The sequence below is a fragment of the Grampus griseus genome (assembly GCF_964374135.1).
Source record: "Grampus griseus genome assembly, chromosome: 3".
Taxonomy (NCBI): Eukaryota; Metazoa; Chordata; class Mammalia; order Artiodactyla; family Delphinidae; genus Grampus; species Grampus griseus.
This window is the reverse complement of record NC_139019.1, coordinates 111,525,828-111,544,632: the sequence shown is the minus strand read 5'-3', so window position 1 is coordinate 111,544,632 and position 18,805 is coordinate 111,525,828. Positions and strand designations below refer to the sequence as shown.

Below are 18,805 nucleotides of genomic sequence, written 5' to 3'. Positions count from 1 at the left end.
AACTAAGAAAAATTGAGGAGTGGGTAAAAGGACAGATGGCTAAAGATGTGACATAAATATAACAAAATGCTAATTGTAGAATCTAGTATTAGATATTCAAGGGTGTTAATGATATAGTTTTCTCACATTTTCTGTGTTTGAAATTTTGGTAGTAAAAATGAGGGGGAAAAAAAGCCATAGATATATGGAAAATAGTCTTCCTCCTCTGGAAGCTGTCAAACCTGGAAGTGATGACTGAGCCTGCAGAAGGCTTTTTGCTGCCATAAAGAAAGCTTAGCTTAATAACTAAGTTATTATGCTCAAGATGGCAGTATAGAAACTACAATATGGTAACACTGAGCTACTGCAGAGTGAAGCAATTCTGGAATCATTTTCTGTTTTTTTCTTCTTTGGCCACACCTTGCAGCATGTGGCCTCTTAGTTCCCCAACCAGGGATAGAACCCAGGCCCCCTGCAGTGGAAGCGCAGAGTTTTAACCACTGGACTGCCAGGGAAGTCCCCTGGAATCATTCTGCCATGGGCTTTCATGTTTTATAAAATAATAAATATTCCTCATGATTTATGGCAGCTGAGTTCATATTTTCTGTTACTTGCAGAGAACCAAAAGGAAAAGTAACTGATATTAATAGTACACATCAGGGCTTCCCTGGTGGCACAGGGGTTGAGAGTCCGCCTGCCGATGCAGGGGACACGGGTTCGTGCCCCGGTCCAGGAAGATCCCACATGCCGCGGAGCGGCTGGGCCCGTGAGCCATGGCCGCTGGGCCTGCGCATCCGAAGCCTGTGCTCCGCAACGGGAGAGGCCACAACAGTGAGAGGCCCGCGTACCGCAAAATAAATAAATAAAATTAGGCAAGAGAGTAACATTATTTAAAAAAAAAAATAGTACATGTCAAAAGTCTCATTGAAGCATTTTGCCCTATTTTAAAATGTCTCTGTTTTCATATATCATAAACACCTGAAAGTAGAAACCATTGTGCTACTTTCCTAATTTCAGCAATATTTACTATATTAAATGCAGGTTGCATCTTTAAGGAATTTTAAAATTATTCATTATTAGTGCAAAAATGAAGAAATGGATGACTGACAGAATAGAAATTATAGCCATGGTTTAATGACAGTATTTTCAGATTTCTTCTTTCATTTTTTAACCCAGTTTAGAGGAAAGTTTAGAGGAATGCAGGTATGTGATAAATAAAAAATAGAGTATTAAGAACAATATGCTCTCCACATATTTTGTTCATAAACTACAATTACCCGGCCTTTGTGCTCTAACAAAAAAAGTCAAGCAACCATGGAATGCTCTGATTGTTGAACTGAGAAAATTGTCTCAGGTTAAGAAAACCAGGAGTGGGCAGAACACATCATCCACTCTCCAACCTCCTGCCTCCCTTTATCCCTTCACTAGACCTGAAGACTAGAGAACTACAGATGGCTCTGAAGAAGTGGCAGCACTCAGAGTGTCTCTGAGCTTCCTTCTCACTATTCCGAAGAGTAAGCAGGAATAAACAGCTATTACTCAATTAAGCGATAGGTTCTGCAAATCAGCCTGACTGCCCCTTTATGGAGATCAATCTTAGAAGAACAGAAATACCACAATCTCCATCTTACAAATGAACAAGTCCAGGATTTTCTGTCATTTGGTCACAAACCAGAGTCAGCAGCATCTTGCAGTTGCAATAATCCTAGCAGGAAGAATGGACTAAATGTTTTGTAGTTTGTATTCTTCTTTCTTCTAAAGGGGCACACAATTGTATGCATTTCAGACATACTAACACCCACACTTCTCACAACTAATGCCATTATACTATGTATTATGCATGAAATGCACATTAATTACATGTGCACATTAGGAATTTCATGGTTATACCTTTAAAAAAAAAAATTCTTCAAAAGCCCTACATAGGGCTTCCCTGGTGGCGCAGTGGTTGAGAGTCCGCCTGCCGATGCAGGGGACACGGGTTCATGCCCCGGTCGGGGAAGATTCCACATGCCACGGAGAAGCTAGGCCTGTGAGCCATGGCTGCTGAGCCTGCGCGTCCAGAGCCTGTGCTCCGCAACGGGAGAGGCCACAACAGTGAGAGGCCCGCGTACCGCAAAAAAAAAAAAAAAAAGCCCTACATAATTTCATACTGCGGAGCAACTAAGCCCATGCACCACAACTACTGAGCCTGCGCTCTAGAGCCCGCGAGCCACAACTGCTGAGTCCACGTGCCACAATTACTGAAGCCCGGGCGCGTAGAGCCCGTGCTTCGCAACAAGAGAAGCCACTGCAATGAGAAGCCTGTGCACCACAACGAAGCGTACATAGCCCCCACTCGCCGCAACTGGAGAAAGCCTGCACTCAGCAACGAAGACCCAACACAGCCAAAAATAAATAAATATATTTATTTTTCAAACCATGTAACTCACAACTTTAAAAATAAATAAAGAAAAGGAAAACACAACGAGTCACTTTCAAATATTAAAAGTTAACCAAATACATATCCTCAAAGCCCTTTTAATTGCATTCCACATGAAGCCTTATGTGGTAGATTGTATTTTCCAAAGACGGCAGCAAAAGCATGTCCTATCCCACATACTCTTCTGCATATCGAATGACATTTTCCCATAAGGCAGTGGAGTCTATGACTCCATTCCCTTGAACGTGGGCCAGTCTAGTGACTATTCTGACCTATAGAATATGGTGGAAATAAAATTTCTACCACTTCCCAGTATCCTCCTTAACTGTCTTGGCAGCTTCTGGTTCTTGCCTTCTGGCCAAGCAGCCTCACAGAGAGGCTCACAAGGGAAAGAGTCAGGACTCCTGGCCAACAGCCTGACTGAGCTCTCAGTCAAGAGCCAATACCAACTTGTCAGCTGCCTAAGTAAGGCAAATTGGAAATGGATCCCCAACCCCAACTGAGCCATCCGAGTAGACAGAGCATGAATGAGAGACTAGTTATGTGCTAAGAACTACACAAATTGCAGATTCATTAAAAAAGAAAAAAAAAAAGACTGTTGCCACTAAATTTGGGGGTGGTTTGTCACAAAGCCATATTGCCAGAACACTTGGTTAGTGAGTTTAATTCAAACTGTCTCTGTTCCATATGTTTAGTGTTCTAAGTCCCACATATATATAACAATGGCAATATTACACAGAAATTAATTAAAGCTCTAATGTGAATCATAATAAAAACCTCTAGGTAGCATGGTACAATGGAAAGAATAGAACATAAATCAAAAATTTTAAGGGCATAGAAACCAAGCCTATCGATCTGCGCCTGCGTGACCAGCTGAGTTGGCCTCTGGAGACTGCAGATAAGCCGAACTTGCCTAGACAACCGAGTGAGAGGTACCCCGGTGATTAGTGATTTCCTGCTGCCTCCTCACACAGTACCTGGGATTCTCATGACAGCAGTGATTGGTGAGGGGCTTGACCAAGGGAGCCCCCTTATCTTCCTCCAGTAGCAGTTAAGCTCATGGAGTGTGGACCCACCCAGGCTGGGTTCCAGTTCTGGCTCCACCATTTTCTGTGTCATCCTGGCAAAGTTTCTTAACCTCACTATGCCTCAGTTCCATCTTAAAATAAAAATATCTTAAAAGACAATAATGGTACGTACAGCGTAGGGTTGCTTTGGGGATTAAATGAGTTATACTAAAGCACTGAGGCATTTCCTGGCACGTGGAAAGCTCTCTAAGGCAATTGCAGTTCTTTGATGTCTCAGTCTGCTTTTAGTTTGCGGATTTGGGAAAGTCATCAGAGACCATGCCCCTGCTCTGTTTCAGAAACTCCAAAGGCTCCCTTTGATTACAGCAGGGGCTCCAAAGTGATGGTGCAGGGTGGGGGGGGGGGGGAGAGGTAACATAGGGTGGGTGTGATATGATACGTTGGGGGAGTGGGAAGAAAATACTAGAATATTTCTAATTTTTGTGTTTTTTAATTTCTTATTTGTGTGTTAATGTTTATAAAGAGCATATTACATTAGTTGTACATATAAATAACTTGTAAATAAATATTGGGGGTTTGGGCTGAAAAAAAAAATTTAAGTTCAATTCCTCCTTAGCTGATTAATGGTTATGGAATTTGATCAAACCAATATGTTGTTGTCTTATTTTCTTTATCGCTAAGATGAAATAAAATAATGCTTACCCACCCCCACAGAACTGTTGTGAATGAAAAATGACATGGATGACATAAAATTTACTGCTAAATTAGAGACAAAGGAAATACACAGCACAGTGCTTGGCTAAGTTAAGTACTTAACAGAGACTTCATTAAACGTTACCTCCATGAAGAGACATGCAAGGGTAAGAAGCTCTCATTAAATCTTTCAGAAGACCATCAGCATGTTCCTGCTTATCCACAAATATAATGACAGATCCTGATTCTTGATAATGGCCTAGAAGTTCAAGTAGCTTCAAGAATTTCTTTTCTTCTTCAATTACAATCTGAAAACACATTGTACCAAGTTAATGGAGTAAAAACCCAAATACATTTCATGAACAAAAATATTCATTTTATTTGTGGCAAATAAATAAACATCTTCCTATAACTTTAGGAAGGGGTAGGAAAATGTTGATTTTAATTGATAAACCACTAAGACCAAAAAAAAAATTGTAACTTTCAGAGACTAAGAGGCTTACAAATGTGGACAGATGATCATCTGTTCTCTCTCTCTTTTTTTTAATTTTTGCGGTACGTGGGTCTCTCATTGTTGTGGCCTCTCCCGTTGCGGAGCACAGGCTCCGGACGCGCAGGCTCAGCGGCCATGGCTCACGGGCCCAGCCGCTCCGCAGCATGTGGGATCTTCCCAGACCGGGGCACGAACCCGCGTCCCCTGCACTGGCAGGCGGACTCTCAACCACTGTGCCACCAGGTAAGCCCCTCTCTCTGACTCTTAACTTCACATCCTATTAACCAAAGAATAACATAGGTATGTGACATTTTATCACCAGCCTACCACTTCTGGTGAAAAAAACTAAAAGAGCATTTAAACAGACAGTTCCATGGAAGAGCAAATTCAACTATACTTGGTAGGGCTTTCCTGGTGGCACAGTGGTTAAGCATCTGTCTGCCAATGCAGCGGACACGGGTTTGAGCCCTGGTCCAGAAAGATCCCACATGCTGTGGAGCAACTAAGCCCATGTACCACAACTACTGAGCCTGCGCACTAGAGCACGTGAGCCACAACTACTGAAGCCCGCACGCCTAGAGCCCGTGCTCCACGAGAGAAACCACCACAATGAGAAGCCCATGCACCGCAACAAAGAGTAGCCCCCACTCACCACAACTAGAGAAAGCCTGCATGCAGCAATGAAGACCCAATGCAGAAATAAATGAATAAATAAAATTTAAAATATATATATATATATTTCGTAAAATGTTAAAGGCTGCAGTTGATACGTACTATTTAATTTTAGAAATTATCTGCCTACATGACAACGATCCCAAAAGGATGACACAGTGCCTAAACATACAGGGAACTGGGGGTTTCCTAAGGACTGTACGCACCACTTGTTGCTCCACATCTGAGCAAACCACACTTCTGCCTCCAACCTGCACTTCAATGGGTTTACTCAGGATTCTGCGAGCCAAGGCCTCCATAGCTCTGGGGAAAGTAGCTGAAAACATAACTGTCTGTCGGTCAGGACGAACATTATCCACAATGCGCATGACCTGAGAAAACATTACAAATAAGCATGGTGAGTGTAGTCTCCAAAAACTGTAGGATGGTAAAACCAAGTAGAAGGAACTTTTGAAAACATCTATTCAGTGACTTTTAAATGTGTTACCTTAGAATATTATAATTGATTTTACCCTAAAATTTGCTCCTCTTATAGTTTCCCCCTCTCAAGATATGGCAACTCTAGTCATTTTGGTTTATGCCAAAAATCTAGGAGCCATCCGTAACTACTCTCTCTCTTACTCATCCCACACCCAATCCATCAACAAATTCAGTAGTCTTGATCTTCATACTAAACCTACAATGCACCTATTCCTCACTGATATTTCTGTTTTCCTCCAATTATTCAACACATTTTTACTGAGCAACCATTATGTGCCAGGCATTGTTCTAAGTGCTTGGAATATGCAATAAAAATAGAGAAAAACTTGTCTTAATAGAGCTTATATTCTAATGAGGATGGACAAACAAATATATTATGTTACAAATGGTGATAAGAGCTACAGGAAAAAAAAGAACAATGATGGTGGACACACTGTTGAGGGAGTGGGATACAGGTACCAATTAACTACCTCAGTGTCTAAAGAGCCCTGGAGGAATCAGGGAGTTCTAGGATTCTTATGGCATAAACAAGAAAAAAAAGACATAATGAATAAAATTATTACTGATGGTTTCAAGAGAGACAGGGGTGAGTGGTTGGAAACTGGAAAGGGTAAAGGTCTTGCCAGGAATACACAGGACCACATTTCTACTCCAATCAATGATGATGTGATATCTGTGAAAGGGGCTGCCGTACCCAAGGCATGTGGAAATGCTGGGCTCCTGGTCCAAACCTCAACCATCTCTCATCTGGATTATTTCAATTGTCTCCTACCAGGTTTTCCTGCCTTTACTCCTGTCCAATCTGAAATCTATTCTCCACCCTGCAGCCAAATTGATGGCTTTAAAACTTATGCCAGTATTTTCAGTTAAAAATGTTTCAGTGTTGACAGCACACACTTACTTCTCTTCCCTTGAAAAACGCTGTAAAATGTAACAATACAGGGATTGTTTTAAAAAATTACACAAACCAACAAAGACCAAGAAAATAAGACAGGACACGATAGCAACAACATTTTGATTAAGTGGTACCTGACTTAGCAGACCCAAGAAAACTAAATCCTAAAATGGGAATGAACTAGACTTTCAACAAGTGGCTTCTCTTATACCCTATCCTGTTTCTCTTCTTCAGGAGGATTGCTCTTTACCACTTGGTCTTTACATAAATTTCAGAGTTAAGCTCTCTTTAATGTTTTCCAGTAAAGTTGCACAGTTTTCTCCAGATACATATTACAAATCTTTGTCAAGTTTATTTTTTCAAGCTTTTGTAACTTACATGATTTCTAAAGTACATTTTCTAACTTACTGGGAAAAGAACTGCAAATGACCTTTCTTTACTGACTTTGTGTCCAGAAATTTTACTATTCTCTTTATCAATTCTAAAAATTTATCTGTAGATTATTTTGAGTCTTCTACAAAGATAGTCATATCATCTGCAGATAACACTTGTTTCTTCCTTTCTAAATATTATACCTTTTTCTTGCTTACTGTGCTAGGACCTCCAGCAAAGTGTTGAGTGAATGTTCACTACCTAATTTTCTTTCTTATGTTAAAAGCTTCAAAGTTGCACCATTAGGTGTAAGGTTTGCTACAGGCTCATTCTGGTAGCTCCCTACTAGTCCTAGTGTGCTGAATTTTTAAACCATCAGTGAAATTTTATCAAATGCTTTTCTACATTATTTGAGATAATACTATGGTTTTTCCCTCTATTCTGGTAACAGGGTGGACTACATTACTTGATTTTTCTAATGATAAACCAGCCTTACATCCAAAGGATACTAACTTCGATATGACTAATGATCTATTTTAAACATTGCTATATTTGGTTCCTTAATATATTTTTTTAGGGGTTTTGCATCATTGTACATAAAACTGTAACATAACGTTTGATTTCTGTATCGATATTATATTGGCCTAAAAAATGGAATAGCTACTATGGAAAAGTTTGACAGTTTCTTAGAAAGTTAAACATAAATTACCATACAGGGGTGGGGAAGATGGCGGAAGAGTAAGACACGGAGATCACCTTCCTCCCCACAGATACATCAGAAATACATCTACACATGGAACAACTCCTACAGAACACCTACTGAACACTGGCAGAAGACCTCAGACCTCCCAAAAGGCAAGAAACTCCCCACGTACCTGGGTAGGGCAAAAGAATAAATAGAGACAAAAAAATAGGGACGGGACCTGCACCAGTGGGAGGGACCTGTGAAGAAGGAAAGGTTTCCACATGCTAGGAAGCCCCTTCACGGGCGGAGACTGCGGGTGGCGAAGGGGGAAAGCTTCGGGGCCACGGAGGAGAGTGCAGCCACAGGGGTGCGGAGGGCAAAGCGGAGAGATTCCCGCACAGAGGATCGCTGCAGACCGGCACTCACTAGCCCGAGAGGCTAGTCTGCTCACCCGCCGGGGCGGGCAAGACTGGGAGCTGAGGCTCGGGCTTCAGTCGGAGCATAGGGAGAGGACTGCAGGGAGAGGACTAGCGGCGTGAACACAGCCTGAAGGGGCTAGTGCGCCACGGCTAGCCGGGACGGAGTCCGGGGAAAAGTCTGGACCTGCCGAAGAGGCAAGAGACTTTTCTTCCCTCTTTGTTTCCCGGTGCGCGAGGAGGGGGGATTAAGAGCGCCACTTAAAGGAGCTCCAGAGACAGGCGCGACTCGCGGCTAACAGCACGGACCCCAGAGACAGGCATGAGACGCTAAGGCTGTTGCTGCCGCCACCAAGAAGCCTGTGTGCGAGCACAGGTCACTATCCACACCTCCCTTCCGGGGAGCCTGTGCAGCCCACCACTGCCAGGGTCCCGGGATCCAGGGACAACTTCCCCAGGAGAACGCACGGCGCGCCTCACACTGCTGCAACGTTATGTTGGCCTCTGCTGCCGCAGGCTTGCCCCGCATTCCGTACCCCTCCCTCCCCCCGGCCTGAGTAAGCCAGAGCCCCCAGATCAGCGGCTCCTTTAACCCCATCCTGTCTGAGCGAAGAACAGACGCACTCCACCCTACATGCAGAGGCGGGGCCAAATCCAAAGGTGAGCCCCCCAGGAGCTGTGCAAACAAAGAAGAGAAAGGGAATGTCTCCCAGCTGCCTTAGGAGCAGCGGATTAAATCTCCACAATCAACTTGATATACCCTGCATCTGTGGAATACCTGAATAGACAAGGAATCATCCCAAATTGAGGTGGACTTTGAGAGCAAGATTTATTATTTTTTCCCCTTTTCCTCTTTTTGTGAGTGTGTATACTTCTGTGTGAGATTTTGTCTATATAGCTTTGCTTTCACCATTTGTCCTAGGGTTCTATCCGTCCGTTTGTTTTTTTTTACTTTTAAAAAACTTTTTTTCTTAATAATTATTTTTTATTTTAATAACTTTTATTTTATCTTACTTTTTTATTTTATCTTTTCTTTTCCTTCCTCCCTCCGTCCCTCCCTTCCTTTCTTTCTACTTTTTCTCCCTTTTATTCTGAGTCGTGTGGATGAAAGGCTCTTGGTGCTGCAGCCAGAATTCAGTGCTGTGCCTCTGAGGTGGGACAGCCAACTTCAGGACACTGGTCCACAAGAGACCTCCCAGCTCCATGTAATATCAAACGGCAAAAACCTCCCAGGGATCTGCATCTCAACACCAACACCCAGCTTCACTCAACGACCAGCAAGCTACAGTGCTGGACACCCTATGCCAAACAACTAGCAAGACAGGAACACAACCCCCACCCATTAGCAGAGAGGCTGCCTAAAATCATAGTAAGTCCACAGACACCCCAAAACACACCACCAGACATGGAGCTGCCCAACAGAAAAACAAGATCCAGCCTCATCCACCAGAACACAGGCACTAGTCCCCTCCACCAGGAAGCCTACACAGCCCACTGAACCATCTTTAGCCACTGGGGACAGACACCAAAAACAACGGGAACTACGAACCTGCAGCCTGCAAATAGGAGACCCCAAACACAGTAAGATAAGCAAAATGAGAAGACAGAAAAACACACAGCAGATGAAGAAGCAAGATAAAAACCCACCAGACCTAACAAATGAAGAGGAAATAGGCAGTCTACCTGAAAAACATTTCAGAATAATGATAGTAAAGATGATCCAAAATCGTGGAAACAGAAAAGAGAAAATGAAAGAAAGATTTAACAAGGACTTAGAAGAACTAAAGATGAAACAAGCAACGATGAACAACACAATAAATGAAATTAAAAATACTCTAGAAGGGATCAATAGCAGAATAACTGAGGCAGAAGAAAGGATAAGTGACCTGGAAGATAGTGGAAATAGTGGAAATAACTACTGCAGAGCAGAATGAAGAAAAATGAATGAAAAGAACTGAGGACAGTCTCAGAGACCTCTGGGACAACATTAAACGCACCAACATTCGAATCATAGGGGCTCCAGAAGAAGAATAGAAAAAGAAAGGGACTGAGAAAATATTTGAAGAGATTATAGTTGAAAACTTCCCTAATATGGGAAAGGAAATAGTTAATCAAGTCCAGTAAGCACAGAGAGTCCCATACAGGGTAAATCCAAGGAGAAACACGCCAAGACACATATTAATCAAACTGTCAAAAATTAAATACAAAGAAAACATGTTAAAAGTAGCAAGGGAAAAACAACAAATAACACACAAGGGAATCCCCATAAGGTTAACAGCTGATTTTTCAGCAGAAACTCTGCAAGCCAGAAGGGACTGGCAGGACATATTTAAAGTGATGAAGGAGGAAAACATACAACCAAGATTACTCTACCCAGCAAGAATCTCATTCAGATTTGATGGAGAAATTAAAACCTTTACAGACAAGCAAAAGCTGAGAGAGTTCAGCACCATAAAACCAGCTTTACAACAAATGATAAAGGACCTTCTCTAGGCAAGAAACACAAGAGAAGGAAAAGACCTACAATACCAAACCCAAAACAATTAAGAAAATGGGAATAGGAACATACATATCAATAATTACCTTAAATGTAAATGGATTAATGCTCCCACCAAAAGATACAGACTGGCTGAAAGGATACAAAAACAAGACCCATATATATGCTGTCTACAAGAGACCCACTTCAGACCTAGAGACACATACAGATTGAAAGTGAGGGGATGGAAAAAGATATTCCATGCAAATGGAAATCAAAAGAAAGCTGGAGTAGCAATTCTCATATCAAACAAAATAGACTTTAAAATAAAGACTATTAGAAGAGACAAAGAAGGACACTACATAATGATCAAGGGATCGATCCAAGAAGAAGATATAACAATTGTAAAATATTTATGCACCCAACACAGGAGCACCTCAATACATAAAGCAAATGCTAACAGCCATAAAAGGGGAAATCGACAGTAACACAGTCATAGTCGGGGACTTTAACACCCCACTTTCACCAATGGACAGATCATCCAAAATGAAAATAAATAAGGAAACACAAGCTTTAAATGATACGTTAAACAAGATGGACTCAATTGATATTTATAGGACATTCCATCCAAACACAACAGAATACACATTTTTCTCAAGTGCTCATGGAACATTCTCCAGGATATATCATATCTTGGGTCACAAATCAAGCCTTGGTAAATTTAAGAAAACTGAAATTGTATCAAGTATCTTTTCCGACCACAATGCTGTGAGACTAGATATCAATTACAGAAAAAGATCTGTAAAATATACAAACACACGGAGGCTAAACAATACACTACTTAGTAACGAAGTGATCACTGAAGAAATCAAAGAGGAAATCAAAAAATACCTAGAAACAAATGACAATGGAGACACGACGACCCAAAATCTATGGGATGCAGCAAAAGCAGTTCTAAGAGGGAAGTTTAGAGCAATACAATCCTACCTTAAGAAACAGGAAACATCTCGAATAAACAACCTAACCTTGCACCTAAAGCAATTAGAGAAAGAAGAACAAAAAAACCCCAAAGTTAGCAGAAGGAAAGAAATCATAAAGATCAGATCAGAAATAAATGAAAAAGAAATGAAGGAAATGATAGCAAAGATCAATAAAACTAAAAGCTGGTTCTTTGAGAAGATAAACAAAATTGATAAACCATTAGCCAGACTCATCAAGAAAAAAAGGGAGAAGACTCAAATCAATAGAATTAGAAATGAAAAAGAAGTAACAACTGACACTGCAGAAATAAAAAAGATCATGAGAGATTACTACAAGCAACTCTATGCCAATAAAATGGACAACCTGGAAGAAATGGACAAATTCTTAGAAATGCACAACCTGCCAAGACTGAATCAGGAAGAAATAGAAAATATGAACAGACCAATCACAAGCACTGAAATTGAAACTGTGATTAAAAATCTTCCAACAAGCAAAAGCCCAGGACCAGATGGCTTCACAGGCGAATTCTATCAAACATTTAGAGAAGAGCTAACACCTATCCTTCTCAAACTCTTCCAAAATAGAGCAGAGGGAGGAACACTCCCAAACTCCTTCTACGAGGCCACCATCACCCTGATACCAAAACCAGAGAATGATGTCACAAAGAAAGAAAACTACAGGCCAATATCACTGATGAACATAGATGCAAAAATCCTCAACAAAATACTAGCAAACAGAATCCAACAGCATCATACACCATGATGAGGTGGGGTATATTCCAGGAATGCAAGGATTCTTCAGTATACGCAAATCAATCAATGTGATACACCATATTAACAAATTGAAGGAGAAAAACCATATGGTCATCTCAATAGATGCAGAGAAAGCTTTCAACAAAATTCAACACCCATTTATGATAAAAACCCTGCAGAAAGTAGGCATAGAGGGAACTTTCCTCAACATAATAAAGGCCATATATGACAAACCCACAGCCAACATCATCCTCAATGGTGAAACACTGAAAGCATTTCCACTAAGATCAGGAACAAGACAAGGTTACCCACTCTCACCACTCTTATTCAACATAGTTTTGGAAGTTTTAGCCACAGCAATCAGACAAGAAAAGGAAATAAAAGGAATCCAAATCAGAAAAGAAGAAGTAAAGCTGTCACTGTTTGCAGATGACATGATACTATACATAGAGAATCCTAAAGATGCTACCAGAAAACTACTAGAGCTAATCAATGAATTTGGTAAAGTAGCAGGATACAAAATTAATGCACAGAAATCTCTGGCATTCCTATACACTGATGATGAAAAATCTGAAAGTGAAATCAAGAAAACACTCCCATTTACATTGCAACAAAAATAATAAAATATCTAGGAATAAACCTACTTAAGGAGACAAAAGACCTGTATGCAGAAAATTATAAGACACTGATGAAAGAAATTAAAGATGATACAAATAGATGGAGAGATATACCATGTTCTTGGATAGGAAGAATCAACATTGTGAAAATGACTCTACTACCCAAAGCAATCTACAGATTCAATGCAATCCCTATCAAACTACCACTGGCATTTTTCACAGAACTAGAACAAAAAATTTCACAATTTGTATGGAAACACAAAAGACCCGGAATAGCCAAAGCAATCTTGAGAACAAAAAATGAACGGAGTTGGGGGTATCAGGCTCCCTGACTTCAGACTATACTACAAAGCTGAAGTAATCAAGACAGTATGGTACTGGCACAAAAACAGAAAGATAGATAAATGGAACAGGATAGAAAGCCCAGAGATAAACCCAGGCACATATGGTCACCTTATCTTTGATAAAGGAGGCAGGAATGTACAGTGGCAAAAGGACAGCCTCTTCAATAAGTGGTGCTGGGAAAACTGGACAGGTACATGTAAAAGTATGAGATTAGAACACTCCCTAACACCATACACAAAAATAAGCTCAAAGTGGATTAAAGACCTAAATGTAAGGCCAGAAACTATCAAACTCTTAGAGGAAAACATAGGCAGAACACTCTATGACATAAATCACAGCAAGATCCTTTTTGACCCACCTCCTAGAGAAATGCAAATAAAAACAAAAATAAACAAATGGGACCTAATGAAACTTCAAAGCTTTTGCACAGCAAAGGAAACCATAAACAAGACCAAAAGACAACCCTCAGAATGGGAGAAAATATTTGCAAATGAAGCAACTGACAAAGGATTAATCTCCAAAATTTACAAGCAGCTCATGCAGCTCAATAACAAAAAAACAAACAACCCAATCCAAAAATGGGCAGAAGACCTAAACAGACATTTCTCCAAAGAAGATATACAGACTGCCAACAAACACATGAAGAAATGCTCAACATCATTAATCATTAGAGAAATGCAAATCAAACCTACAATGAGATATCATCTCACACCAGCCAGAATGGCCATCATCAAAAAATCTAGAAACAATAAATGCTGGACAGGGTGTGGAGAAAAGGGAACACTCTTGCACTGCTGGTGGGAATGTGAATTGATACAGCCACTATGGAGAACAGTATGGAGGTTCCTTAAAAAACTACAAATAGAACTACCATATGACCCAGCAATCCCACTACTGTGCATATACCCTGAGAAAACCATAATTCAAAAAGAGTCATGTACCAAAATGTTCATTGCAGCTCTATTTACAATAGCCAGAAGATGGAAACAACCTAAGTGTCCATCATCGGATGAATGGATAAAGAAGATGTGGCACATATATACAATGGAATATTACTCAGCCATAAAAAGAAATGAAATTGAGCTATTTGTAATGAGGTGGATGGACCTAGAGTCTGTCATACAGAGTGAAGTAAGTCAGAAAGAGAAAGACAAATACCGTATGCTAACACATATATATGGAATCTAAGAAAAAAGAAAAATGGTCATGTGGAACCTAGGGGCAAGATGGGAATAAAGACACAGACCTGATAGAGAATGGACTTGAGGATATGGGGAGGGGGAAGGGTAAGTTGGGACAAAGTGAGAGAGTGGCATGGACATATATACACTACCAAACGTAAAACAGATAGCTAGTGGGAAGCAACCGCATGGCACAGGGAGATCAGCTCGGTGCTTTGTGACCACCTAGAGGGGTGGGATGGGGGGGTGGGAGGGAGGGAGACGCAAGAGGGAAGAGATATGGGGACATATGTATATGTATAACTGATTCACTTTGTTATAAAGCAGAAACTAACACACCATTGTAAAGCAATTATACTCCAATAAAGATGTAAAAAAAAAGTGGCTTTCTTCTATTTGAGGCTTTCCTCGCCTAAAATAAATAAATAAATTACCATACAATCAGGAATTCTACTCCTAGGTAATCTATTCAAAATATACGAAGAAGTATGTCCATACAAAGACTTGTATACAAATGTTCCTAGCAGCATTATTCCTAATCATGGAAATAATCCAAACGTTCATCAGCTGGCTAATGGAGAAACAAAATATGACATATATTCATATGACGAAATATTAATTACTGAGCAATTAAAGGAATAAAGTACTGACAAATGCTAGGACACCAATGGAGCTCAAACACATATGATAAGTGAAATAAATACAAGCTAGATGTATACTGTATGATTCTCCACCCCCTCCACCCCCAACAGCACGGCTTGCGGGATCTTAGTTCCCTGACCAGGGACTGAACCCGGACTACGGCAGTGAAAGCACCGAGTCCTAACCACTGGACCACTAGGGAACTCCCTGTAAGATTCCATTTATATGAAATGTCCAGAAAAGGCAAATCTTTTAAGATAGAAAGCAAATTAGTGGCTGCCTCGGGCTGAGGTGGAAATAGGAAATGAATGCAGACAGGCACAAGACATTTTTCTGGTGAAAGAAATCTTCTAAAACTGAATTGTGGTGATGGCTGAAAAAACCTGTATGTGTACTAAAACCCATTTTATTACACACTTTAACAAAGTGAGTTCTATGGTATATAATTAGACCTTAACAGAGCTCTTTTAAAAGTAAAAGATTATAATGACCTTATAAATTGATGAGTATTCCCTCTTTTTTATACTTTGAAATAAAGTATGATTAGGAACATAATTATTTACTCCTTGAATGTCTGGTACAACTTCCTAGTGAAAAATAGTCAGGAACTTGTGTTTTCCTTGTAGGAAAATTAAAAGTTGATTTATTTAACAAATGTAAGACTATTTTAGTGTTCCTGAATCTGTTTAACCTAAAGCTTTCAAAGGTACTGGCAAACACAGGAAAAAAAAAAAAAAAAAAAAGAAGCAAGAAGTGAGAAAGAGACTACGCAAGGAGATGAAAATTTCAAAAAACTATCAATATCCAGGGAAACTTAAGAAATTTCTGTATCTATGAGACAAGAACAGGATACCATTTAAAATTAAAATTCAGAGAAAAGAAAAGAACATTTAGAAATTAAAACTATGAAAGCAGAATTTAAAAATTCAACAGAAAGGTTGAAAGCTGTGAGTTTAGGAAATCTCCTAGTACGGCAAAATGATAGAGATGCAAAATACTTAAGAAAAATTAGGAAAATGAAAGGATGAGTCCAAAAGGTCCAACATTCAAATAATAAGAGTTCCAGAAAACAAAGAGAAGGAAATTATCAAAAAGTAATTCAAGAAAATTTCTCAAAACGGAAGGATTTGAGTTTCTAGACGGAAAGAACACACGAAGTAGTCAGGACATTAGTTGAAGAAAACAAGCCTAAATGACATAGAACATTCGGATAAAGATCCAAAAAGTTTCAAGACAAAAAGTACAAATTAAATACAAAAGGTTAATAACTGAGTAACATTGAATTTCTCAAGAAAACCAATGGAGGGACTTCTCTGGTGGTCCAGTGGCTAAGACTCCACACTCCCAATGCAGAAGGCCTGGGTTCAATCCCTGGTCAGGGAACTAGATCCCACATGCCACAACTAAAGATCCCGTATGCCGAAACTAAGACCCAGCGCAGCCAAATAAATAAATAAATAAATATTTTTAAAAAAAGAAAAGAAAAGAAAGAAAAAGAAGAAAGAAAACCAATGGAGACAAAAAGAAATTCTGAGGGAAAATAATCCTCACCTCATATCTGGCTAAATGTCAAATAAACGTGAGGGTAGACCAAAGACTTTCCAGACATGCAAAGACTCAAAGAATGTACCTCAAGCACTTTCTACTGAAAAAGCAGTCCATAAACAAAGGAATACACCAAGAAAAAGCCATGAGATCAATTTCTGGTTAAAAATGAAAGACTGAACACATGCATCTATTTTTACACCCTCCAGAACGACAAAACATTATAAAAAGGAGATTTTTTAAAATTCACAATGATATGACTCAAAACAAAAGCAACTAATCAGGACAGAGTTTTGGTGAGGGGGCATGAAAATGTTCTGATATTGGATAGTGGTGATGTTTGTAAAGTTCCAGGAATACGATAAAAACCACTGAACTGACTGGGAAAGGGCACCTAGCTCCATATTCCACCTGACTTCTTCAACTCCCTCTACTCTCTTTCTACAAATGGACCTGCTGTCTCTACTAGAACACATAATTAAAAAGCATATTCAATATCTCCCTCCTACAAAGTAACCTGTTTAATCTCCCCAGAATGCTTATCCAGTCCTTTTTCACATTACGCTCAGATCAAGCTCCCTATAGCTTCCCCACTATCCCAGTCCTACTTGTTGGGACCCAAAGGATAAATTTAATGCTTCTTTCATGTGATAGACTTTATTCAAAGAGTTAAAGGATGCTACCAAATCCCCTACTTCAAGCTAAATATTCCTCATTCCTTTAACTGTTTCTCGGCTCAGGTATTACCATAGTCCTGTTTATTCTTATATGCTCCTCTGTATCTCATTTAGAATGTGGTCCCTAAATCTAAACACAATACATGCATTATCATATGACAGGTAATACATTTTTGGAGAATACATGAATAAACGGAAAAGAATGAACACTTTAACCATATCCCTTTCCAATATTCCATTTCTATTACTGCAGTGATTTAAAAGCATTTTTTTGGCATCCATAGCCCATTGACTACTCATACAGCTCCTCTTGCTAAGAAAAATTTCTACCACCTTTTAAAAAATTAATTAATTAATTATTTACTTATTGACTGGTTGATTGACTGATTGATTGCTGCGCCGGGTCTTAGTTGTGGCATGCCGGCTCTTAGTTGCAGCATGCATGCGAGATCTTGTTCCCCAACCAGGGATCGAACCTGGACACCATGCATTGGAAGCATGGAGTCTTACCCACTGGACCACCAGGGAATCCCCTCTACCACCTTTTAACATGTTTTTCTTTAGGCTTTTTTTTTTGTGTGTGTAGCCTTTAGGCTTTTATCACTATAATTTTGTATTGAACAAAACTGCACACATGAAGAATATAAAATCTAAGCTAGACAAATGCTTTGGGCCTTAGTTTTTACATCTGGAGAATGTAAACAACCTGTGCTATCTAGATCATGAGGTAGTGAAAAGCATGAATTAAAGCAATTTATTTGGAAGTACAATGAAAACTATAAAATATGAAAGCTTAAGTTTCTATTAGGACTCCACTTCTAATTTTACCAATGATGGTTTTAGATGGCTTAGGAAAGCCTGCAAAAATACCTCCTGAACAAGTTTAATGAAGAATCCAAAACATAAATATCTACTTCAATTCCCTATGTCCTCAATCCACTGTATCACCACACAACAGAAATGTGTGTGAGCATTTCAGAAACCATACAAATATTTCACGCTCATGGCAGTTACAAGGTTTACTTTATAGTTCAAAACACTAAGAAATTTAATAAATACCTGTGGTTCAAAACCCATGTCAAACATTCTGTCTGCTTCATCTAAAACAACATAAGTCACTCTTCGAAGATTTGTAACCCGACCTAACATGAGGAAAAAAAATAAAGACAAAAAGAAAACTAAAAATCAGTCACAATTCATTTTATGACTACCAAAATCTTTAAAAAACTGTAAAGGGAACTAAAATGCCTGACTTAACCAGAGGGGTGAGTTAGGTATCTTTAAACAGTGAAAAGAAATTTTGGTTTACAATATCTTATCTACTGGCAAATACTTTCTGACAATGGGTATATGAGGCCCTTTATTTTGTCAAACTCGTCTCTTGCATACCATCATAGGGCCTGAAGAACCTGTAAAATTCAGAAAACAGCCCTCTCCAAAACACATCATAAAAC

The 18,805-nt window shown here is 39.6% G+C and overlaps 1 protein-coding gene across 4 annotated transcripts in view; it reads right to left on the bottom strand.

Moving 5' to 3' along the window:
- The window catches only part of DDX46 (DEAD-box helicase 46), a 66,557-nt gene that overhangs the window by 27,754 nt on the left and 19,998 nt on the right, over positions 1 to 18,805 (bottom strand). For all 4 annotated transcript variants that reach the window (XR_014296606.1, XR_014296607.1, XM_082652608.1 and 1 more), the window contains exons 13-15: positions 18,411 to 18,493; positions 5,494 to 5,658; positions 4,268 to 4,430 (exon numbers count right to left, since the gene is read on the bottom strand). Coding sequence is in view for 2 of the 4 variants with exons in the window: in XM_082652608.1 (XP_082508734.1) it covers positions 4,268 to 4,430; positions 5,494 to 5,658; positions 18,411 to 18,493 (411 nt within the window). In the remaining 2 variants the exon portion in view is untranslated. The remainder of the gene's footprint in view (positions 1 to 4,267; positions 4,431 to 5,493; positions 5,659 to 18,410; positions 18,494 to 18,805) is intronic.